The sequence below is a fragment of the Eumetopias jubatus genome, unplaced genomic scaffold (assembly GCF_037043125.1).
Source record: "Eumetopias jubatus isolate StellerSeaLion01/CBP00866 unplaced genomic scaffold, mEumJub1_p1.0 scaffold_5, whole genome shotgun sequence".
Classification (NCBI taxonomy): Eukaryota; Metazoa; Chordata; class Mammalia; order Carnivora; family Otariidae; genus Eumetopias; species Eumetopias jubatus.
Window position 1 is genome coordinate 79,844,967 of NW_028274811.1, and position 25,724 is coordinate 79,870,690.

At 38.7% G+C, this 25,724-nt stretch overlaps 2 protein-coding genes across 8 annotated transcripts in view; one reads left to right on the top strand and one right to left on the bottom strand.

Annotated features, from left to right (window-relative positions):
- The window catches only part of PAM (peptidylglycine alpha-amidating monooxygenase), a 277,506-nt gene extending 266,079 nt beyond the window's left edge, over nucleotides 1-11,427 (top strand). For 2 of the 3 annotated variants that reach the window (XM_088023413.1, XM_088023414.1), the window contains exons 22-24: nucleotides 1,293-1,346; nucleotides 6,525-6,728; nucleotides 10,479-11,427. In XM_088023413.1, coding sequence (XP_087879539.1) covers nucleotides 1,293-1,346; nucleotides 6,525-6,728; nucleotides 10,479-10,660 — 440 coding nt within the window. In that variant the 3' untranslated portion in view covers nucleotides 10,661-11,427. Of the gene's footprint in view, nucleotides 1-1,292; nucleotides 1,347-6,524; nucleotides 6,729-9,600; nucleotides 9,658-10,478 lie in introns of all 3 variants that reach the window. The other variant, XM_088023415.1, reaches the window with a different exon arrangement.
- GIN1 (gypsy retrotransposon integrase 1) overlaps nucleotides 1-25,724 on the bottom strand; it is a 66,052-nt gene that overhangs the window by 3,838 nt on the left and 36,490 nt on the right. For 2 of the 5 annotated variants that reach the window (XR_003609084.2, XM_028102712.2), the window contains one exon: nucleotides 4,032-7,772. Coding sequence is in view for 1 of the 5 variants with exons in the window: in XM_028102712.2 (XP_027958513.1) it covers nucleotides 7,753-7,772 (20 nt within the window). In the remaining 4 variants the exon portion in view is untranslated. Of the gene's footprint in view, nucleotides 1-4,031; nucleotides 7,773-14,184; nucleotides 14,299-25,724 lie in introns of those variants that run through there. The other 3 variants (XR_003609083.2, XR_003609085.2, XR_003609082.2) reach the window with 3 other exon arrangements.

A 25,724-nucleotide genomic window follows, 5' to 3' on the forward strand; every position in this document is an offset into this window, starting at 1 on the left:
TATGGCACGGTCCAAATCATAGAAGATGGAGGTAAGGAAAGGAATGGTAAATTTGAGGTATCAGGAGCTGCAACAGGCAATTTTAGACAGAGAAATAATAAGGACATTTGGAATTGATGAAGATAAATGCTAATTATAACAAGGAAAAGTAAAAATTACAGCAAGGAAAAAATGTAACTTATGACGAAGAAAAGTAAAATCAGGAGTCCAAAAACTTTAATCAGGTACCCTACAGATCTTGGAGCCCAAGTAAATTTGATCTTCAGAATTGTCCTTAGAGTAGCTTTTGCCATATTGTAATAAGGACCCAGTTAAGGCTAAGTGCACAGAGGTGTGCATGGCCTATTCCACTCCATCAGTAGCTTTCCATTCCCCTAGCAAGTGTAGCCTCCCACCACCTACCGCCTCAAAGAGGAACCAGAGGGTATAGGCAGACAGGAAAGCAAAGAGAGAGATGGATGATTCCCAATTCCAGGACTAAACTCAGGCTTTTAAGAATTAAAAAACAAAAAAAGAATGAATACCTTTCAAGTTAGAAAAGACCTCAGAAATCTAGACTGCACCTTCATTTTATAGGTAGCAGCATGATACTTAAACTCATTAAGATTCTGGTCTAAGGCTCTTGATACCACCCTAGTGGCCTGTACTCAACAGAGATGCATATCCAAGTCCCCTGGGGAGGGCTCTCATGACACACATGGCCAGACCCCACTCTAAGATCTATAGAAAAGAGTGGGGTGATTATATGTGTATTTTGGAAAGGCTCCCCAAGTTGAGAAGCACTGCAGTATAGCATTCAGCTTTGAAAGAGAAGAAGCTTGTGTGTAGTCCATATTGCACCTGAATAATAAATCTCCTTTTGGAACAGTAAGACTGCTATCAGAGGCTACACAGTTATCTCGTGTATTTGCATTCTAGTATCTAACTAGTCAAGTCTATTTAGGTGAGTTAGAAGACTGGTGATAAAACGTGGCAGAATTAGTTATCAGTCTAGATGTCCACATGAAAACGGAACCACTTGATATTTCAGAAATAATACGTTATGAACTCCACAAGGAAAATCTCATTTTAAATATGAAGAGTTTAGAAATATTTCAGCTTTGCCTAAATTGTATCCAGGATTCACGGGTCTGGCACCTAATTAGTGGTTTGTCTTAAACTCTTTCGTAATATGATAATGCATTTGATGAGTTGAAGAAATATTTTCCACTGAGTAAAATTAATGTCAAAATTAAGTTTTCAAGGTTTTTTGGAGATTCTGATTTTCTTTTTCCTTTGCTGTGTTGTTACAGAAATGGAACATCGATCAGTTAAAAAGGCTGGCATTGAGGTCCAGGAAACCAAAGGTTGGTCTCTTATGACTCTGAAACCCAAGCTATTCATGCTGAATTATTTTATGGCTCTTGAATGCACTTGAAAAATGATCAGACTAAAAAATAATATAATCTGGTAAATTATCCATAACTTCTACTATGTACTGAGCTTTTAAACCTGCATGTTGCCACTGTTTTCTCTGATAAATGGAGTGGTAGTAATGAGCTCAGATTCACTGATTTCAGGTGATAGAAAGTGATTCTGTAACAAGTGGGCCAGAGACATTCAGGGAGAAAAAAAGTAAGTCAGTCACTTTTAGAAGTACGTTAACCTCAGGCAAGTGGAAAAATACCATCCAGTATACTGGAAAGGCCTTCCTTAGTGGGCTCTAGTCTAAATGAGTGACTTACTGTGATAGGGGCCTGAGAAGATGAGCTGATCCCTCAGCTCCAATCTTAGCACCATTTGCCCCCAACATACTGAGGGCCATCCAAATATAAGGCACTATAATGGGCTTAAGGGAAATCAAACTGTGCCTGACTTCAAGAGACTTATAACCTATAAGGAGCATGTGTCTATGTGTGTGTGCATACATATGCATATATACAAATAAGTATAGCTTTAGTAAATACTGTCAGGAATGGGAAATGGAATTTAGCTACTGGTAAGCAACCACTGGTTTTAGTAGGAATCCCAGTCGAATTATTTTCTCCCTTTCCTAGGATCAGTTTATATTTGTACATGTTCTACTATCTGCAGGGTTTTGACATGGTCATGTGAAGTTAAGAACTCACTAAAGGTGCTCCTAATGTTTAAGTAGCAAAGTGATTCCATTATTTGTTGCTTTACAAATGATTCACCTAGATATTCAGACCTAACCCTAGGCTTACTTGTTTTCCTTTCTCGTGAAAGCAGGTGGAAAGAGATGCAAAGAAGCAAGAACCAAGAGGGAGTTTAGGGATTTTATGCAGGCAGATAAGAGAATATAGCCAGCTCAAGGTTGAAGGGGTAAGATAATACTATAAAATAAATAAACAGTGATTGTTTGGCATTTGTAGAGATTCAACCCAGGTGACTCTACTAAGTGGCATTCATACCACACCCATATCGAAGAGTTCCTGATCCTTTCTTTTTCTGTGGTTGTTACATATAGAATTATTGGTGAGTTGTTTGCTCTAGAATAAAGATATTAGTAGTAATAGCTCTCACTTACGGAGCACAATGAGCTATACAAAAATTACTAAGTTAACTCCTTACACCAACCGTGTGATAATTGCTATTATCCCCACTTTACATATGAGGAAATTGAAGATCAGAATTACTACGAAGATAGTAAGTGGCAGAGCCAGGTTTTAAACCACAGTTTTTTGGCACCAAAGCCCGTGCTCTTAACCATTGTTCTTACACTACTGAGGAGAGATGAATACCACCAAGTCACTTACCATAAATTCTTCCAAGAGCTACAGGTTGGGGATGGTTGAAGTTTACACTGAAATCTCTGGGATTTTAAAGTGGCCTCAAACCATTTCTGTTTAAATAAATCCCACCAAAAAAAAAAAAAAAAAGAAAGAAAAAACCTAGACTATACTGCTTGACTTGTTGAGAACAGCTCAACCACACTGATCTCTTCTTGCCTGGCCAGTGAAGGATGAACAAGGCTCTCCCCAGGCCATTTCCTCTTCCCTCAGTGCACATCACTGAGTGCATTTGGTCAGAAAACCTCCCAGCCTTGTGGCAGAACACAGAAGTTCAAATAGTAAATATTATTGAAATATATTGTCATGACAGTCCCATTTTAATAACTAGGAAGACCCAAACACAAATGAGGTTTGTTCTAGTCCTCTTTGAACCCATATGACTCTCATTAACTCTTTCTCTTTTTTAAGATTATTTTCTTATTATAGAAAGGACTACAAATCATGCTGAATCCCCAAAAGTTTGTCTTTTATCAAAATCTGGAAGGTTAATTTAAACTACTGCTTACAAAAGAAAGGGAGAAACATCCCAGATTGAGCAGACTTATACATTTCCAACTTTGAGTAACCTCTGATGACACTTGCCCTCACTGTGAATGGTCACATAACTGTTGAATAATAACAGTGTTTCGGAGCCAGCATCATGTTCACAGGGAGTGGCAGGAATAAGAGAATTTGTGATGATCAGAAGCTTAGGAAAGGGATTTTCAAATAAAGTTGCCAGGGACAAAACAGATATGCCAATGTCCCACCAAAATCATAGCCTTCACTCCTCCCTCCCCAAAATAAAAGATGATGATGGTGAATCAGTCTCAATAAAATAAAAACAAACTCTCTAGTGCAGTTAGTATCTTAGGCCTTATAGAGAACAACAGATTATAGGGAAAGCACATTACATTAAAGAAAAAAAATTGGGAGGGAGGGAGGAAGGAAGGAAGGACAGTAATTTCATTGGTGCTATGTGCACTTTCCTGTTACTTGCTAGTATGCCATCTAAAACCTTCAGCCTTCAGTTCTGTCTGTAATGAACTGGGTATTAGTTGCTGGGTTCCTGTATTAAGAATGTCTCTCCTTTACTGCCTGAGTTATTCCAGTTCCATCTGGTCTCTGGCCTTCCCTTCTCTCCAGGGGAAAGAAACACGCACATGCTTCTATGTGAGAGCTCACACAAGAATGCACCTAGCTTCCGTTTCTAAACTCAGTGCTTTAAAGAAGGAAAAAAACTTTTATACATCAGCTTTTCAAAATTATATTTATTTCCAAGTATCTATAAGGATACCAGAAGAGCTTGTTTGAAGACATTTTTGTTTTCAGTGGAATACAACTGGCATCTTCTGTGATAGAAAACATCATGTGAGGCACCCTCTACCTTCCGGAAGCCCCAGGTTCTGGCCAATGGTAGAGCTTCTTCACTGTTCCTTCATCAGGGATGTTCCAAATTAAAGAACTTAATTTTTAATTAAAGAATTTAGGATAAAGAGTAAAAGTGGCAGAATTTTGAATTATTAATGCTTTGAATGAAATTCCTAGAATCTTAAATCATAACTATTTTTCAGACTTTTTACTCCACTTATAAAGGTTCCTGAGAAAAAACACCAATATTGCTTTTTTGTTTGTTTTTTAGATTGGGAAATTTAAATTTTTTACCCTCTTTCTTTAAAATGTAGAGTATCTTTTAAAAATCTAAGCATACTTCAGTGGGTTCCAAAAGTGAGAATGTTCAAGTATTTTTAGTAGATGACACTCAAAGAACCAGGAGGGGTGTGGAAATCAAGAATTTCTAAAGTGCAGAGTGTGTACCTTAGCAAGTTCATTACTTCATTCTCAGCACACTCTCTGTGAATGCTAAACGGATTCCTTTAGTCTGTCACCTGCTTTCTAGTCCTTGTTTCCTTTTACTGAAGCCCAGTCCTAGCTGTGCCGTACAGAGGAAACTAGATATGAGCTGGTACAGCCATTGTCTTTGGTGTAGGTAAACCACTAATGACAGAAAATGCTATGTAATTACTCTAGTTATAGTCACCTTCATATAGAAACAAATCCCTCTTTCAAGGCAACAAGTTCTTGACTGCCAATCTACATCTTTGGTCTATTTTTTAATCCTACCCTCTATTTATTGCTATTTTCCTATACTTAAGTGTAGAAGGAGCTTAAATAAAACAGAACAATTTGCATATCTCTCCCACAGTAATGAAGAAAAAGACACAACAGTTAGTAGGCAGGGAGAGTGAGAATCATACTTACATTCCTCTTGGAAACAGAGCTAGACAGGCTAAATATGAACCATCTAAATCTACAAGCCAATCCCTTTCCTTCTCTCCTGCTGAAGTTTCAAGAGCCATTTCAGTGGACAAAGAAGAGAAATAATGGTCTCCCCTTAACTGTAGTACAGGGAAGGAAATGAGGACTGTGAGGCCATCTGTAAAATGGTGATAATGCCTACTCATAGGCTTGGTGTAATGATTAAATGAGGATATTGCCTGAAACAGTGCAAAGTGCTCAGGAGATAGAATTGAGACCATGAAGGAAGCTGGCTCAGAACATGGAAGCAAAAAACTGGGACCTGCCATTTGTGTGTATCACAAATTGTGTTTATAGTGTCTTAAGTAATTTGAGAAATGCTTCCTTGGAGAAATGTCCAGCAAGCTACTAAGCTGTGTCTATACATATTAAACATTAACCAAAGATTTTCCTCCCACTTGGTCAAAATTTCCCTGAGGCCATGTGATACACTCTGTATCATAGAGCAGAAGGGCACACCAAAAAAACTGAACTTCCAGAAACCTTGTGAGCCTTTTGGCAAACATGTAGTTGAAACTTCTAGCGTTTGCACACTAGGGTTTTTGTATAAGTACACATATGTGCTTCCACAGGGCAAGAACGTCTCAAGACTCAACCTCATTTTCAAGTCAGTAGTTGCTGAAATCCCTGAAGCAGCTTATATGGTTTCATTATATCAGTTCCCAAAAAGCACATTAGGCCTAATATCTGCCCAATACCGGTCAATATCAGAGAACTGTTCTATAAGCTATTTTCATCAACAACAATATGATATACAGTGCATCTGTGTACCCTCATGGCTTTCTGGGAACTGTATAAAAGAACCTGAAAAGGTTCTTTTTCCAGTTTGTAATCCTAGAATTAATGTGTGCAACTATGCAATAAATCATTGACCATTAACAAGATTCAAAAACCAAAGATTCAAGGAAACATACTAAGCTCCTTCTCTAAGATAAACATTACTCAACAGTTTTATGAAGGAGGTGTCTTTTTTATCATGACAGTTCTATAGATGAGGTTACTAAGGCCCAGACCATTTAAGTAACTTGCCCAAAGTTACACAGCTAGTTCTGTGGGAGAACTGGGATTTCAGCCCAGATTCATTTGACTCCAGTGTGCACACCAATTCTTTGCCCTGCACCATGCTGCCTGTTAATTTTAACTTTGAAAAAAATGCAAAAGGAGGATATATTTTTTATGGAATTATAGCTCAAGAGGGAATAGAGGACAGAATCAAAGAAAACCAATTTAAAGGTACAAAACCACTGGGTGGAAAGTACTAATCACAATAGTAATTGCAGCTTGGTAGATTCAGATATTGAAATGTGAACCCCACATGCACTGATGTCAGCAAGTTCTCTATGAGCAGTTATTGATTTGCCTGGGTAGTGGTGGGCGGGAGGGTTTTGGAATCTTTGAGTCAGTTGAATATTGTGAACTCTTCTTTCCCTGAAGAATCCGAGGCAGTTGTTGAAACCAAAATGGAGAACAAACCCGCCTCCACAGAGTTGCAGAAGATGCAAGAGAAACAGAAACTGATCAAAGAGCCGGGCTTGGGAGTGCCCATTGTTCTCATTACAACCCTTCTGGTTATTCTGGTGGTTGTCCTGCTGGCCATTGCCTTATATATTCGGTGGAAAAAATCAAAGGCCTTTGGAGGCAAGTAAAATGAGCCCCTTGAACTTGGAACCTACCTTTGAAAGAGTGTTTGGCCTGATTATCCTCAAAGTTTTGTCGTGATTTTTTTCAGTGTCTTTTTTAAGTACTCTCTGCCTTTTTTGGTGTTATTATGTATGTTCCGTATATTGTCTATAGTTAGTATCACAGTAGAAAAATATCTGAAGCCTCAGAATTTGGATAGTTAGATTAAAACATAACCTTTAATACTGCCTTGTAGCAATTGGTGTAAGCCCAGTTAATGTCTCCATATGAAACTGTGTAGATAAGTAATAGTCAGTATAAATTAGGGTCAGGAAGGAGGAGATTCTTGATGTTAGAAACAGGCCCACTCCTCAAAATATCTTGGTCAGTTATTTGGGACTTATATTTTCCCTTCCTAGTCCTGGCTTTAGCTCCTAGCTACATGACCTTGGGCAAGTTACTTAATCTCCCCAAGCCACAGTTGCCTCATCTATAAAGTGGGGTAAAACACTCACAAGGTTGTGTGAGGATTAAATGAAATAATAAACATAAAGCATTTATCACAGTTTCTGTCATATTGTAAGTGCTCAGTCAATACCACCAATGACTTTGAGGAACAGTCATTGGTAATAGAGTAATAAAAGTCCTAAGAAGTCATAGAGGATACTTGTCTTAAACCTCAACTTTCTCAGGAATCCAGCTATTTCTATAATAGATCATTTGGTAGTTCACAGTTTAGGCCATCAGCCTTCCTTTACCAAACAAGGCAGGGTCCAGTACTGGAGTCAGTATTTTATCAAATCATCATCACTGTATAAGACCCAGGAGCTGAATTCCTTTCAAGACATTCAGATAAACAAAGAAATAATCCAACCCAAGATTCTTACCTCTCAGGAGCAGTCCCTTGGCTGGGTCACCAGGTCCTAAGGCAAGAGTCTACAGCTACATCCGGGAAGGAATCCATGGGCCAGGGTGGAAGGCAGCATTTGATCAAGAAATAGCATCTGATTCTATTTCAGGCCAAGGTGACCATGACAGGGATTCAGTGCCCATGGCAAAGCCCTGACACAGAAAAGGACACAGAAACAAAAAAACAGAGGATTCCATTTAATAAGTGGTGAAAGGGAATTTTTCTAGGACTGGTTTGCTTTTCATCTGCAATCGATAAAGCTCTGCAGAAAAAAAAAATACAGTTAACTCTTCAAAAAAGAACTTCTGAGCCCCTGTTATGGGTATGGAACTATGGTGAGCAGGGGGCAAAGACAAACACAGCCATTGTCTTCATGGAGTTAGATGGAAGCTTCTGAAAGCAAGAATCTTACGTTTGCTTGTTTACTGATGTATCCTCAGCACCAGTAACAGTTCCTGGCTCTAGGTGTTTGAGAAATAGTTGTTGGAAAAATGACTGAATAAATAAATGGAGCTCACAGAAGAGATGACACATAATAAACGAGATGACATATAAAGGTGACAATAGAGGGTGGTAAGTACAGTGATAAATACACAGAGGATCAGGAACACATGGGGTCTGGGGGCAGGCAGCAGGGATATTGGCAACCCAGCCACACTGGAAGGAGTAGCTGGGGAATGAGGAAGGCTGGGTCTCCCCTGTTTGCTGTTAAGCCCGTGGGACATGGCACTCTCACTGCATTCTGAGTTCACAGGAGGGTGTTGGGAAGGCAGAGACCTAGGTCACACTATATGAAATTACCATTATTCAATCATGTTTTATTTAGAAAAATTGCAGTTTTATATGATTCCATTGAATACATTTAATTCTAAAAGTAGGTCAGCCTCTCATCCTTTTTCAGCATTTGTTCTGGATAGTTCTTGTCCAATCCATGAGAATTTTTAGTAACCCTCGTCAAAGACCTCCCATATTTATCAGCAGGTATTGCATGTCGGCTCCCCATCAGACACTGGGCTAGGCACAGGGGATACAAAGCCAACTAAGGACTTTCCTGCATGCTTATCGAACTTAGGGTCTGATTTGTTGGCCTTCTAATCGTCTTAGCAGATTCTTCCCTTCTTGCCTATTTCTCTCCACACCCACTCTTCTTACATTTCCTCCATCATCTGTTTGCTTGGCTTTTTCATGATGCTGCCTGTGCTCCTGGCTAGAGACTTCATAGGAGAACACCGAGCCTCACTTCCATGACCACAGCCTGAAGGGGGTAGCCCTTCAGGGAAGCCAGGACAAAAAGTGCAGAGCGAGAGAGCAAAGGGAAAAAGAAAGTCCACTGAGAACCCTGCCTCTCCATAAAGAAAGAATGTCCATCCTTCATGGAGATGGGCAGTGCTGTTTCACTTTTATGACTGAAAATATCCAGTGTTTCAGGTCCTTGCCTTCAGTTAAGTCTTATACAAAAGAGAAACGATCTATATGGATCCAAAGCTTTCTCAAGCAGGACATGTTCTGTTCTTGACAGAAAGACTAAAGCGTAAGACAAAAACTCCTAAGTTATAATAACCAGAGCTTCCAAATTATTACAAATTCTTGGTGATTTAATTTAACTAATATTTATTGAACATGTACTGTGTATGTACCAGGCACTGTTCTAAGCGCATCACATGCAGTATCCCATGTAAACCTTGCAGAAAGGTAGGGATTGTCATTGATACCTCTTTTCTCTGAGGAGAAAACTGAGACTCAGAGAAGCAACTTACTGACATTGCACGGCCTGTAAGACACAGGCAGGAGTCAAGCCCAGCTCTGGCCCTTAGATACATCACAAGAATATATTGCCTTTTTTGCCCTTAGAATTGCATACAGACAAGAGCCAGGCCTTGTTTTTAATCGCTTGTGAATTCCTGATTTTGTATTGAAAGTTGAACCCATGGTTGAAGAGGGTGATTGGGACTCATTTTGAAATGTGCCATCTTTTTCTAGCAGATTCTGAACACAAACTTGAGGCAAGTTCAGGAAGAGTGCTCGGAAGACTTAGAGGTATGCCTGTGTGACCTTTCAGAATCCTTCACATTTGGCTCAAAGTCAACAAGTTCATGTCCTTTATAGAGCAAGGGGATATTTCTTATTTTTTCTCAGAAAATTAAACTCCTCGTGTGCAGCACAGCAACGTTAAGTGCAGAATGCAAACCATCAACTAAAACCAAAGTGTGTGGCTCTGGCAGCAGATTTCCCAGTTTCAGTTTTTTCTACTTTGCCTTTCTGTATCATCTAATTCTCTTCCCCTGCCTTTTATCTGGCTTCATTCATCTTCAGTAAATTTTCTGTCACTCCTGTCGGCCTATCAGTGCTTGTCATAGTGTAGATGACCTTTTCATATAGTCATTGAAATGAAGAGCTCCTTGAGGGACGCCAGTTCCAGGGAGCCTGAGAAAAGCAGGAGCTGAAAAATGAATCTGAAGTAATCCTACAGAAACACATATATAATCCTGGGAAGCTTTTTTTCTATTTTATTTTTCTTAAGATTTTATTTATTTATTTGAGAGAGCACAAAGGGAGAAGGGGAAGCAGACTCCCTGCTGAGCAGAGAGCCTGACGGAGGGCTCACTCGATCCCAGGCCCCCGGGATCATGACCTGAGCCCAAGGCAGATGCTTAACTGAGCCACCCAGGCGCCCCTTTCTTATTTATTTTAATAAATGTGTGACTCTGTCACGTTTTTTATTTTTGTTTTTTTTTGCTAATATCTACCCTTTGGCATTACAAATTCTCATTTGTTTATCATTTAAGAATTTACAAGGAGATGGAGAATCATTTGTGCAAACTTTACCTCAGTTCCATGTCATTGTGTGCTTTCTTCAGGAAAAGGCAGTGGAGGCTTAAACCTCGGAAATTTCTTTGCAAGCCGGAAGGGCTACAGCCGGAAAGGGTTTGACCGCCTCAGCACCGAGGGGAGTGACCAAGAGAAAGATGAGGATGATGGAAGTGAATCGGAAGAGGAGTATTCAGCACCTCTGCCTGCACCCTCACTTTCTTCCTCCTGAAAACGGCCTTTGATTTAGGTTGATGAGATTTTCCAAGAATGCCAGATTCCTCTCCCTTTAGCACGTTTAGAGTTTTGCGTATTTAATTGTAAACTGTACTGGTCTATGTGGGACTGTACACGTTTTATTTCCTTTGTTTTGATTTAGTTGGCTTCTGTTTCTAGTTGAGGAGTTTCTTAAACGTTCATAACAGTGCCATTGTCTTTATGTGAACAGAGACTAGAGAAACGGTCCTCTTCTTCTCACGTTACGAATTTAATGAAGGAAGGTTTGCTCATTTACATTTTCGAGACTTTTCTGTAGATGTAAATAACCCCCTTCTCTGCTTGAACACAGTATTTTCCCAATAGCACTTCCATTGCCAATGTCTGTCTTTGGTGCCTTTCCTGTTCAGCATTCTCAGCCTGTGGCAGTAAAGAGAAACTTTGTGCTACATGAGGACAAAGCTGCTAAATCTCCTATTTTTTTAAAATCACTAACATTATATTGCAACGAGGGAAAGAAAAAGAGTCTCTATTTAAATTCATTTTTTAATTTTCTTCAGTTGGTGTGTTTTGGGGATGTCTTATTTTTAGATGGTTACACTGTTAGAACACTATTTTCAGAATCTGAATGTAATTTGTGTAATAAAGTGTTTTCAGAGCATTAGCTGTCAGAGTGTATTTTGCAATTTTTGCATATTTGCAGGGTTTTGTATACAACTTTTGTAATAATTACACAAACCACAGATAACAGTGAAAACTACTCAATGTCTTCAACAGAAAGAAATGTGCTGTATTGTATTAAAATGAAGATGATATTTTGTTATGTAGCTGATATAAATTAAAAGCCAGCAATCAGACTTTACATACATGTGTAAAACCAGGCTCTCTTTTAAAATTCAAAGAGGGGTTTTGCCTGTATATCAATCAGGAGGTAAATAATTTAATAAAAGGTGATCTAGCTAAGAGGAAAGCTGTGTCTCAAATTACATACGCAAATGAGTCCATCAGTGTAGGTTACTATTAACTTTCTTTTTAAAGAATAATTTCACTCAGATTCCCAGGTATTCATGGAAATAGTCATCTTACAGTGACTACAAATTACTTTTATAACATATCTTTTTTCATCATAATCCATCAACGCCATTTAGTAAGGACCTGATAACTTTCCTTTGCATAATAATCAGACTCTAGAACCGTTTCTTCAAAGTGCCTACTTGCAATTGAGGCATCTTAGTAGTGGCATAGTAGAGATTTAATTGACAAATCATGAAAACACTACAGAGTGCTTTGCAAAAAAGTATATTAATTAGAATGTCTTCCAGTTATGTTATTTTTAAAAACCTAACTTAACCTAGATTTTTTTCCCCTCATCATTGATACCAAAGATGATCTGATGGAAAAAATGCGTCACTTCCCATATATTCGCCTTCTTGTTAAAGCTTAATTTGGGCGTTCTCCCCAAGTAGAAACTTCACCTTTTTTTTATTCCTATGATCTTCCTTCTCAAATGAGGAATACATGTTCCGCCCTTGACCACTCCTTTATGGCCCTTTCCATACATCAGCAGTAAATACGTAAATGTAGAATGACAGCTCTTCTGGTGTATATGTGCCTGTCCACTGTATCTTACATATTTTTATTTCAATGTGAGAATTAGTCCGGTACCCCAAGGTACATGTTTTATAGGTTGACTTTGATACTGTTCAAGTTTGCTTACACTGAGGACATTAGTTGATTTGCACTTTTGTGATGCAATACTTGATCCTCAGCTCCATAAGCTACTTTTTAAAATGTTATCTACTCCTAGTCTTGTTCCTAGACAGTTGAGATGACTCAATGGATGCAAAAATAATAATAATAAAAATAATAAATTATAAGGTGAGAAAGGAAAAGGGAGAACAAAGATAAAAATGGAAAAATTAATACAAAAGTAATTCCTGTTACACCTGCTCAGGGAGAGAATTTGGCTCTAAACTTTCTAGCAGCTCATTAAATAAAACTTGATTAGTTACATAATTCATGAGTCCATTAAAAATTTAGAGTTCCTAATTATAAGACCAGAAAAACTTGTTCCCAAATACCTTCTGAAAGACAGCAGCAAGATGTGTCATTAAAGTCTTCAACAATATCCATAGAGCAGACAAATACATTTTGCAGGTCTGTTCTTCCATATGTCCCTTAATATAGGGTGCCGCATTTTATGCCTAATACAAGCGAATGGCGTGATAAAAAAAGATTCGGGAAAAGAAAATCTGCTGGGGTGTTACAATCCCGTCCTAGTACACTACCCTTACTCTACTAACCTGGCTTGATTACAGATGGTAGAAGAGAAATGAACGCACCGCATTGCCTTCAAGCAATCTCTCCACTGATTATTGTTCTTAGCTGAACTTCATTTACTTAGACACTTAAGAGATTGCACTGCCTGGGAAGCGCTTAAAGAAGTGGATCCCATCCCTGGCTTCACAGAATCACCTGGGAATTTAAGGAAAAAATGGGCACTCTTTCCAGAGATCCTGATGTGGTTGACTTAGAGGAGGATATTGGTATAGGTCGTGCTTTTTAATTTCTCTAGGTAATTCTAATGTGCATTCTGCGTTGAAAAACCACTATCTTTGAGAACGGCTGTTCTACTCTGCCAATTACTAGAAGTAGATAGCTATATTTTCACATAAATTATGGTTTACAAATGTTTGGAGAGAGAAGATGGGGTCTGGGGTATTTTGATTTGATCATTAGTACCAAGATCTGACTACCTTAATTGTTCAATGTTCTAAATTGGATAATTAAAATAGGCATAATTGACTTATTAAAAAGGCAAAGAGAAACAGCGGGGCTTTGATTTTTTTTTTTTTTTTACATTAAATTATCCAGAGAGTATTATTTGGGGGAGGTAAAATAGCTTTGTCATTCACTGAATTGACCCTGAATTACCATATGCATAAAATCTTTTGTTCTAAACTTTCTTCTTAGTTTATTCAATCAGCATATTCTTTTTCAAAATTCCCATTCATCTTTAAACTTTCACTCAAATGTTATATAAATTGGATTATTTTGAATATTTTCAAATTGAATATTTAAGTAGCTGGATGACAAGGGAAGCCACAGATTTGGTTTTAGGGCTTATTGCCCAGACTGTCATCTACCTAGTAGCTCAAAGTTGATGTAAGTCAAAATTGATGTTGCCTATAGCATACTTCTCAGACTTCAGTAAATATAAGTATCAACCATGGGTACTTATTTTAAGAGGACTGACTCTTGGTCCCATTCCCAGAGTTTCTGATTCACTACATTGGGTGGGGCCCAGATTTTTAAGAAGCACCCCCGGTGATTTGGACCCAGGTGTTCTACAGACCATTTCCAGGAAATACAGTCCTACAGAGAGTAGCTAAGCCTTAAAACAATTATTAGGCACACAAAGCCATTTTCTCAAATATATGGTCTCTGTAGCGTGAGAGGCCTGGAAATCATTGACCCCACTTCCTCAAAGCCACATCACAAAAACCACATGTGCAAATTATCTTCACAGCCAGAACTTACCTACCAGCAACTTCTTCCTCAGTTCCCTTAACACTGATTATCCCAAAGTCAAAATACAAGTGATGTCCTCCACAGGCCGCCATGCTAGTCTTATTTTCTCTTTTTAAATCACACCTAAAGGCAAGAATCCACCAGATAAATTTGGTGTGTTTTTCCTGCATCATGATTTAATTAAGAGAGCATATTCATTCTAGAGACTACATTGATGATGGTAAATGTGACTCCTCCTTATAGCCTTAAGATTTTTGAAACACCAAAGCACAAAGATGTCACTCATATATCTAAACTAAAGGTACAAAACAAGAAACAAGTATTTTCTGTGCTCCAAAACTGAGTACACACTGTACCATCACAGGGAAGGGATTTACCAATGAAGACTTGATAATAGACTGCTCAAGTTTAGACATATGAAGAAAGAATATGAAATAGACGAGTTTATAAAAACAAGTTTGACAATAAAAGAGAGAACCCTTTTCATGTCTGAGCAAAAATGCATTTCGTCCTACACACATACATACGTAACCTGAATAAACCAGTCCCTTGAGAATGCTCTGTTTATTTCCTCTACTATACTAATATCATTCTCCATGTCTTTAAAAATATATATTGTCCAGGAACTGAAGTAAGCATGCAAATGGATGGAACAGCACAAATGCACTGGTTCTTAGAACTAACTTCCAGATAAAGAGGTAGTTTTATTCAACAGTGCAGCCCAGTCTTAGCCAATATTGAGTTTGGAAAGAACACTGGGTTAAGAGGAGAAAGTTCTGAAATTCCAAGTACTAGATCTGATTATATACCATTGTATGAGATTTCTTTAGTCATAAATCACAACTCAGTTTTAAGAACAATTCTTATTAAAAATTAATAATGATAATAATGAAAATAATAATCAAAAATTAATAATTTATCAAGATAGGGTAGTATTATTTATTAATTCACCTAACTGAAAAGCTCAGGCATGGCTAGATCCAGAGACTCAGAAGATGCTATCAGTAATTTGCCTCCCTTCATCCCTCAGTTTGTCTTTCTTCTATATAGGACTCATTTTCATGCACACTCTCCACCCATATAGTAATAAAGGTGGCAACCAGCAGCTCTGAGTTTAAATCCTACTAGCATTAACTCTGAGGAAGATATCTTCTCTTTCTAAAGAGTTCCAATACATTGACTGGCCTGATTTGATTCCTGTGCAACTTTAGAACCAATCACCCTAGGCAGGGAAAGTGTGATACATAGAACCAGGGCAGAGTCACATCCCATAGTAACAACACTGATGATTTATAGACAATTTGCTTCCCCAAGAAAACTTCAGATATTATTGCCAGTTGAATAAGGGTAGATTCTGGTAAGAAAAGATAGAAGATAGGCACTAACGTTATGTTTCTTAGATAAAGAGGTTTACTGAAATGGCTATTTGTGTGGTGTTTAAATTATTACATTAAAAAGGGATATTAAGTGATTAAGTCTGTACCAGTGTATAAATGAAGATAATCTCAAATTCCCAGAAACAATACTGAATACAAGAAGAAAATGTTCAGTTTGGACCTGTCACAATAATAATGACAATCAAAAATATATAAAAAACCAAGAGCAAAGATTTGAGACCTACAAGCTGTATTTTATACTATGATTTCTACTCATCTAAGGTTGATGGAAACAGGTGACTTTCAATCAATAAAAGAGATAAGGCAACTGCCTTATGATAGTCCAGGCCAATCATTTTGCACAAAGGCTCCCACTGTAACTTCATCTTTTTCCCCATGATTGATTTATAACTGTGATGATGCCTACCTCCCACTGCCTCATATTAGGAGGTACTCAGTGTCAGTTTGCCCCATTATTGGTTATGATCACTACATTTGATCATGTGATCACTTAAGTAAAACAATGTCCAGGGCACCTAGGTGGGTCAGTCGGTTCAGCGTCTGCCTTCACCTCAGGTCATGATTTCAGGGTCCTGGGATCGAGCCCTGCATCCAGCCCCCTGCTCAGAGGGGAGTCTGCCTCTCCCTTTCCCTTTGTCCCCCCAAATTCATGCTCTCTCTCTCTAATAAATAAATAAAATCTTTAAAAAAATAAAAAATAAAATAAAATTATGTCCAACAAATTTCCCCATTATATATGTTCCATTTCTACTTTGTCTATAGAAAGTGTTTCTGAGAGAAAACATTTTTAAGACCATGTGAACCTATTCGCCAACAAATTTGTACCCAATGGTTTTTGTACCCATTGATGATCTTTTCCTGAATCTATAATTTTGGGGGAGTTCTTAAACAATAATGATTTTCTAATTGTATTATTTTGTCTGGCATTCTTCTATAAATGACTGAGTCTTACTCTCACCCCAGTAAATATTGGTAGCATCTACTCAAGAGCATAAAATAATCCCCTCATTTTATTTACAATTAATATGATACATTCCCGAAACTAATGGCACAAATATGGTCAGATGCCTTTTATTATCCTACTTAACTGCTCAGGTCCTTATCTTTCTTACTGATAGAAAGTCAGCTATCAACCTTTTGATGATTGACTTCCCTATCCTTTCCTTCTCTGAAGAAAAATCCAGATCCCAAAAGGAGAAAATGGAGCATGGAATCAGTAGGTTTGCAGATGTAGGAGGGTCATGTTCAAGTCTGAGTTGTCCACACTGCAATTGCTTCTTGCTGCCTCATAATGTCACTGTTGAATACTGTCTTCTATACCAGTCCTAAGAGCTGTTGTCCCCAGCTGCCCCGAGGCTGCCCCAATCCAGACCACTTCCCAAGATTGTTACAGTTGGCCTTTGAGTGCCAAAATATTTAGTGCTGGGCATTTTTAGTTCACACATACAGCCACCTTCTCAGATGCTGACAGGCCCAAAAGTCCTGGGTCAGGGCTGATCCTTGTATCTGTGCCACAGACACAGAACCATCACCTCCTTCCCTCCCTATGATCCATACTAGAGGTCAGGAGTTCGTCCTCTCAAACCTTCAAAACTCACAGAGTTCCATTAGCCCTTCTTCTTCTTCTTTTTCTTTTTTTAATGTGGTAAGAACACTTAACATGGGATCTACCCTCTTAAGAAAATTTGTATATATGACACAGTATTGCTATCTAAAGACAGTGTTGAACAGATCTCTAGAACTTACTCATCTTGTGTAACTGAAACTAGATGCTGAAGAGCAACGTGCCATTTCCTCCTCCCCCTAATCCCTAACAACCACCATTGTACACTCCGCTTTGTGAGTCTGACTATTTTAGATACTTCTTTACATGGAATCATTCAAAATTTGTCCTTCTGTGACTGGCTTATTTTACTTAGCATAATGCCCTCCAGATTTATCCATGATATTGCAAACGGCAGAATTTCCTTCTTTTTTTGAGGCTGAATAGTATTCCATTGTGTATTCATACCACATTTACTTTATCCCTTCATCAGTCAGTGCACATTTATTTGTTTCCACATCTTGGCTACTGTGAATAATCCATCAGCCCTTCTTTACCAGGTATGGGGACCAACCGTTGGTCATCTATCCCTTTCTAAGAGAGACTCCCTGGTGAGCCTTAATTGTCCCAACCTGACCTAGCCAGAGAAACTTCCTTCCATGATTCAGAAGTAATTTCTGACAACTATTTGTCATTTAGTAAGCACTTCTGAATGTCTAACAAGCAAACAACTCAAATTCTGGGGACACAGTGGTGAAAGGCAATATCCCAGCTCTCCTGGGATTTACACTGTAGTGGTGTGTACATCGTTTCCTCTTTTTTCTTATTAAAAGAAGAGAAAAACAGAAATGTAATCTCTGGCTCCATACCCTATCACATACATTTATAGATAATTTTTTTTTTTTAAGTAAGAACCAAAGAAAGGCATTGGCCAGTCTAGTTTTACTAATCGCAAAGCCTCTTTAGGTTTATTTAATTCCTGGAACTTTGATTTTTTCCATTTATTTTCTCTTACATCATTATCTTTCCCAGAAGTCACAGAAATCTTTAAGAATTTCAAATTTCTAGGGCCTTGTTCTGAGAATTGTCTGGCCTTCATTAAAAAGGAATGGTTCCTTTCCTAAAAATGTTACTATGATTCTCACATCTGTCAGAAAGTGTGTACCCGGGTAATCCAATAAAAATTAAATAAATGAAAAGGGAAAGGATTCATTCAACAGACTGATTAAGCTTTGGTATGTGCAAAATGCAAAGATAAAAAAGGCATAGTCTTGCCTTTGAGGGTTTGTAAGCTAGCAAGGGAACTAGAATAAGCCCACCAATAATTGCAGTATAAGGCATAAGAGGAACACATGCAAAATGCTATCAAACTTCTGACAGAAGAACAGAGTTTTCATAAAGAAAGTGATATTTGAGTAAGAGAGAGGAGAACTGAGGGACAATGCTGGTCATATTAGGGGATTAGCAATATGGCTACAGCTCAGGGTAGTTTAGGGGTGCAGCGGTGGAAGGGCTGGAAAGCCAAGCTGGCTCAACAAGAAGGGTTTCAAAACCATTAGGAGTAATTTGGATTTAACTACATTTGATATACTTCATTTTATTGCATATGAACTTACTCGACTGTTAGTAAAAGTAAAAAATAATTATTGAATAGGACAAAGAAAACAAATTATACTTGTAAAAAAATCTCGTTAGTCCAAATTCTTAGAAAATGGGGTGTTATTTATATGTAAAATAATACTATATATGTATATATATATAGTTATCATATATATATATACATGATAAATGTCCCTTATCAGATATTTGATCTGCAAATATTTTTTAAAAGTCTTTTTTTTTAAGATTTTACTTACTTATGTATTTGAGAGAGAACGCAAGAGAGCGAGTTGGGGGAGGAGCAGAGGAAGAGGGACAAGCAGATTCCGTGCTGGGTGGGGTTCAATCTCATGACCTGAGCCAAAATCAGGAGTCAGAAGCTTAACTGACTGAGCCACCCAGGCGCCATGATTTGTAAATATTTTATCCCAGTATATGAGTTATAGCTTTTCATTCTCTGAACCTTGTTTTTCAAAGGGTTTTTAATTGTGATGAAGTCTAATTTATTATATTTCCCAACAGTCATAAAATTCACAGAAATCTTTAAGAATTTCACTAAGGCTCTGAATTTTGTTTCAGCTTAGAAAAGCATGGTGAACACCACTAAGACTTCTGGCCCCAGGGGCTGCTAACTTCTCCAGCCTCATCATAGCCCCCCCCACGCCCACCCCAAGTCACCTCATCATCCTCACTCCAAGAAGCCACATTTGATTTCTTTCTCAAATGGCCATGTTCTTACTGTCTTTCCAGCTTCTAGACATTTTCCCAGATGCCTAACAGTTGTCCCCTATCAAAATTCTTATCTCACTGAGTATAATTGTGTAAAATAAGAAAGAAATTTATTGGTTCATCGTCTCATTAAAGAGGACCTAGGGACACAAAAAATAACATCAGATCTCTCTCTCTCTCTGTCTTGCCTTCAGCTGTTTTCCTCTATGTTGGTTCATACTCTAGAATGTTCTTTCTATGTGATATGAAAGTGTCTCTGGTAGGTGTCTGAAAATTTGAGAGAGCCTCCCCTACTTTCCCTGTATCTATATCACCCCCCACAAAAAGATTCAGAAATACAAGAACAATAGTGTTTTCTTTTTCAGAAATAACAATAGATTTGCAAAGATATATCCATCAGTCCTTGTATTCCACTCTTTTAGGAGTGAGGAAAGTTTTCCTTAGACCTCCTATGGCCATGGTAATTTCTGAGCTATTAGCAAAGGGTATGGGATTATTTTTACACCACTCAGGCCCATGTTTGAAGCTTGGTGGAATGAACTTTCCCTAAGTTCCATGGCTCCAAAAGAGAAGTGCTAGACACCTAAACAAAATTCAGATAGGAAAGAGAGATAGGAGAAAATGGTTGCTGAGGAGGTAACCAACAATCCACTATAGGTTAGCTGTAATATAAGTTTAAAGAATAAAAATCATTTACCAGTAGATACCTGCTAAGCTCCCAAAACTCAAATAGCTCACAATATTGAGGGGAAGAAAGCATACATTCATTGTATTAAGCTTGGTGATGAAAGTAGAGCCAGGCACCTGATAAAGTTTGTAGTCAGGGAACATAGGAGGTATATGTTAATGCTCAAAAAGGCATTTAATAGAAAAAAATTAAATGGAAGTTGTTGGTAGGAGAAAATTCTTTCTGCATAGTTCTTCCATAGTTAATTAGCTTTTTAACCACCTTAGAGCTTCTCTAAAAATCAAATATTGCATAGTTTGTTCAATATATAGTTAATAACACTTCCAGTAAAGATATAATTGCAGAGTAACAACAAGAATCTAATAAAAATTCCAAAAAGTAAAGGTTCTGGGTGACAGTTGAAAGTGTGTTCTGAAACAAAGGCTGCAAAATAATTGCATTGGTCCCAAAGTTCCTGGGTGGAAAAGAGCCTGAATTCCAGACCAAAGTTTAGAAAACATTTTAGTGTCATTTTCACACTGCATATGACAATATTGAAACCCTATATTGTGTTCGTTTTCTTAAAATATCTAGTGTATCCCTTTCATTATTTAGATAGATTAGAATAAATATGCATTATAAGTAAATAAATAAATAATAGGTCAACTGATAATTGATCGAAAGACAGACTGACAGTCATAGCAGGAAGGGGTGAGAGAGGGAAGGAGAGATGAAGGTGACATCCACATAGATTTCTCATAAAGAGTTCTTCAGGGTAGTTATTACCAGTGTAGTGAATGGCTGACATCTGGTGGTAAAACAGTAAAAATTTGCATGGATTTGCACACTCATAAAAGGGGCTATTCAGTGAATGATGGCTGTGTCTTTAAGAAGAATAATTTAAAATGCTGCCAGTCATCCAGTTTTCATGTCCACATCATGCCAAGCACCCAGGTATTTGAAAAGATCTGTAACATCAGGTATCACTGACAGTATCCATGTCCTCTGCCAATGGAGTCACTATTCTCGAACCAAAGAACAGAAACCATGAAATTGTTTAGTTACTTTTTTTTATATGAGCAGTTAAGGAGGCAAAAATAAACATATATAATGTCACTCAAAATCATTTGCATATTTCGTTAACCTATTGCCATTTTAAGAAATAAGAGAAAATTAAAATTAGGTTCAGAAAAGTAAAAAGAAAAAAAATGGGTACTTGGTATTGATCCTTGGGAAAGAAGACACAGGCAATAATGATGCCAAAGGCCATTACATCATTGGCAAGGAGACTGTTGACCTGGACTGGATCTGAAAACTGGCAGATCCATGTACAGGGCTATGGGACTTGCTCATCTTCCACAGCTTTGGGGGCAGCACCAGCTCTGGGTTTGTGCCCCTGCTCATGAAACAGTTCTTGGTGGTCTATGGCAAGAAGTCCAAACTCAAATTTGCCGGTCCTCCGGGTTTCCACAGCAATGGTGGAGCCCTACAATTCCTTCCTGATCACCCACATGACCCTGGATCATTCTCACTGTGCCTTCATGGTCACCCAGGAAGCCATCTATGACATATGTCAACGCAACCTGGATATCATACACACCACTCTCAATCATTTGATTGGCAGATTGTGTCCACCATGACCACCTCTCTGCAATTTGACAGTACCCTGAATGTGAATTTGACAGAATTCCTAATCAACCTGGCCCCATACCCCCATATCCACTTTCCCTGGGCCACCTACTCCCAAGCATCTCAGCTAAGGCCTATGATGAGCAGCTGTCTGCGGCCAAGGTCACCAATGCCTGCTTCAAACCAGCCAGTCAAATGGCCAAGTATGACCCTTGCCACAGCAAGTATATGGTTTGCAGCATGTGGTATCGGGGTGTGGGGGGGGATACACCAATGTCAACACAGCCTTTACCAGCATCAGGATGAAGTGCACCTCCCAGTGTGTGGATGTTGTCCAACTAGATTTAAAGTGGGCATCAACTATCAGCTTTCCAATTGTCATCCCCAGGGGAGACCTGGCCAAAGAGCAACAAAGTGTATATATACTGAGCAACACCATGCCATGGCTGAGGTCTGAGCCTGCCTGAACCATAAGTTTGATCTCACGAAGGCAAAATGAACATTTATACATTGTAAATGGGGGAAGGCATGTAGGAAGGAGAGGTCTCTGAGGCCCAGGAGAACCTGGCAGCTCTGGAGAAAGATGAGGAAGAGGTAGGCATGGATTCTGTGGAAGAATACCAGAGTGTGGCTGGCAGCATGGCTGGTTTCAAGTTGTTTACAATTAAATTTCCTGCATTAAATGATTAAAATCATAACTCTATGAATACTAAAAACCACTGAATTTTCACTTTAAATGAGTGAATTTTATGGTATGTTAATTTTACACACACACACACACACACACACACACACACACACACACACAATTATATTCAAGCCTGGTAAACCACCGCCATCCTCAAAGCCTGAAAACTCCCAGTCACAGCTGGGCCATGTAGAAATGGCTTCTTGTCTTCCAAAACAGAGTCATAGCTCCTTCAAATAATGAATCATTCCTACCCCTACCAGGGGCCTCACTAATGAATTCCCTAGCTTCACACTGGTGAAAATGCCCTTCAGATGTCCTGCTTAGGCCAGCTCTCTACCCTTCCCCAAGGTGTCCTGCAACACTGCCTTCCTTGCTTAGGTACAGGCCCACAGATATGGGAACATCTTTGTTGTGTGTGGAAGTCTGTGTCCCACAGCAGAATTTCTCTGCCTGGTGCTGTCCCTGTCCTCTTGCTGTGCCCCCCCTAGCCCCCAATCTCACCATCAGATAGATCCACTGCCTACTTTGGATTCCTCAGCTCAGGGAGCCTCAGTCTGTGACATTCAAAACCTAAAAGACAGAAGGCCTCCCAGAAGGGAGAGATGTGAAGCTAGCTATGGAAAGAACTGAACAGATGTGGGAAGAGAACAGAAAACATTCAGCTTTCTACTCCTTCACTACCTTCAGTGCCCATTCTGTCTTCCCTGCTTACACGTGACCAGTCTTTCATTACAGTTGGAATAAAACTCTTTACTGCTGGAGCCAAACACAGATTCTTCTCTGAGTGAACTAAAATGTCATATTGCTTCAGCAAAGCCCTGTATCCCAATGACCCTGGCAATTTAGGTATCTTAGTAAAATTATATACTATGCTAAGACTTTGAACTGACCAGAATTCAAAAGAAGATTAAGAATTAAAGGCTAATAACTTCAAGTTTGTGAGGTAGGACAGGACATATCCTAAGAATTTCTGATTCTCATTCTGGAAAAAAAAAAAAAAGTTCTCTAATTTTCAAACTGAAAGCTCAGGTAAAAATAGGAAAGTGATATTCTATATAAATTACACTGGATTGTAAATTCCTTAGCAAAGACAAAGTGCTATGTGATTGCAAAGTAATACGTTCCTGCAGAGACTAATGTTCTGTCTCATTGAGTTGCTACTGGCCAATGAGAATGAGATCTTGGGGGGCGCCTGGGTGGCTCAGTTGGTTAAGCGACTGCCTTCGGCTCAGGTCATGATCCTGGAGTCCCGGGATCGTGTCCCGCATCGGGCTCCCTGCTCAGCAGGGAGTCTGCTTCTCCCTCTGACCCTCCCCTGTCTCATGCTCTCTCTATCTCATTCTCTCTCTCAAATAAATAAATAAAATCTTTAAAAAAAAAAAAGAGAGAGAATGAGATCTTGAGAACTTGCATGGTTTATTTGTAGCTCCTTTATTGTAGCTATATCCATCAAAAGGCAGAAGGGGGCCAAATGCTCAGCTACCATCATTCATAAAGCTAGGAACCTTGCTTGAGCATCTGTTTGATTGGCCAGGTAATATAAATAATGCCACAGAGTATGTAGAATCAGTCACCAGATGCTTTGGATGGCTACCTCAGCAATGACTAACAAGAAATGTGGCAGGTAAATGGCAAGTACAGATCTCTGTAGCAAAGAGAACGTCTTGGCCTCTCCAAAGGGACACGTATGAATTAAAGTTGTATTCTGGAGAATTCTGAACTGTGCATAAATGAATGCTGAATTCCTATTCCCTGAACTCCAGACTCATATCCAAATATCTACCCAACAGATTTACTTGAACGTATAACAAGCATCTTGAACTCAACATGTTTCAACTGAACATCTTTTTTCTTCCCCAAACCTGTTCTTCCTAGTCTTCCTCAACTCAGTAGCTTCCAGTCCTGTAAGTCTAAAAAGTTTAGAGTCCTCATAGATTCCCTTCTTCCTCTAAACAGCTATTTCCAGTGTCAGCAAATCCCATTTACCTTCAAAATATAACCAATACTAACCATTTCTCACTACCTCTACTGCTATCAGTGCCATCATCATCTCTCCCCTGAATTACTACAACCTCATAACCAGTATTCCAATGTGCTTTCTCTGCCCATTCCCATTCCAGCTTCCAGAGTGATTATCTAAAAAAATAAGTCAGATAATGTCACTTTTCTCAAACACTTTCAGAGAACTCCCATATTAAACTAAAAACAGGGGCACCTGGGTGGCTCAGTCGGTTAAGCCTCTGCCTTCGGCTCAGGTCATGATCCCAGGATCCTGGGATGGAGCCTTGCATTGGGCTCCCTGCTCCGTGGGAAGCCTGCTTCTCCCTCTCCCACTCCTCCTGCTGGTGTTTCCTCTCTTGCCGTGTCTCTCACTGTCAAATAAATAAAATCTTTAAAAATAAAAAAAATAAAAACTAAAAACAGAGTTCATACAATGGCCTACATGGGCGGAAAGAATTTATTCTACCCCCTACTCTCTGTGATCTCCTGCTATACTCCCCTTTACTCTGTTCTAGGTCTCCTGGGCCCCTTCTTATTCCTCAAAACACCAGACACAGAAACACTGCAGCATCTTTGCACTTGCTATTTCTTTTCTCTGGAATGTTCTTCCCCCAGGTATACATATGGCTCCTTTTCTCATTTCATTCAAAACTTTGCCCATGTGTCACCTTCTTCTATGTTGATTTTTCTGCTCCCTAATGTGTTTCTGACTTAATCCATGCCTTTTTTTTTATGTAGCTGTAACTAACTTACTCATTTTCACTGCCATTTAGTATTCTATTGTATGAATATGTCACAATTTATTTATCCATCCTATTGATGGATATCTATGGTGTTTCCAATGTTTTGCTATTACAAAAAAAAATAAATCCTCTTATAAATACTCTTGAACATAGCTCTTGGCACAGAATTGCTGGATTATAGACTTGTGCATCTTCAGCTTCGCTACATAATGCTAAATTGTTTTTCCAAAATAGTTGTTTCAATTGATACACTCACCAATTATGTATAACTGTATTATCTGCTCTATATCCTTGCTGATGTTTTTAATTATTCCCAATATGGTAGGTTTTAAATCATCTTTAATAATGGTTTTGACCTGCATTTTTTATGGCTGTTAATGAGACTGAGCATCTTTAGGATGTTGATCAACTGTATCAGGATTCCAAAAGGGAACAAATGACAAGTTAGGATAATCAAAGGAACTAAGTACAAAGATGTGCATGGAGTGTAGGAGAACCCAGTCTGTCCACAATAGAGTTATTTCCACTCCTACACCCAAAAGGACAAGAG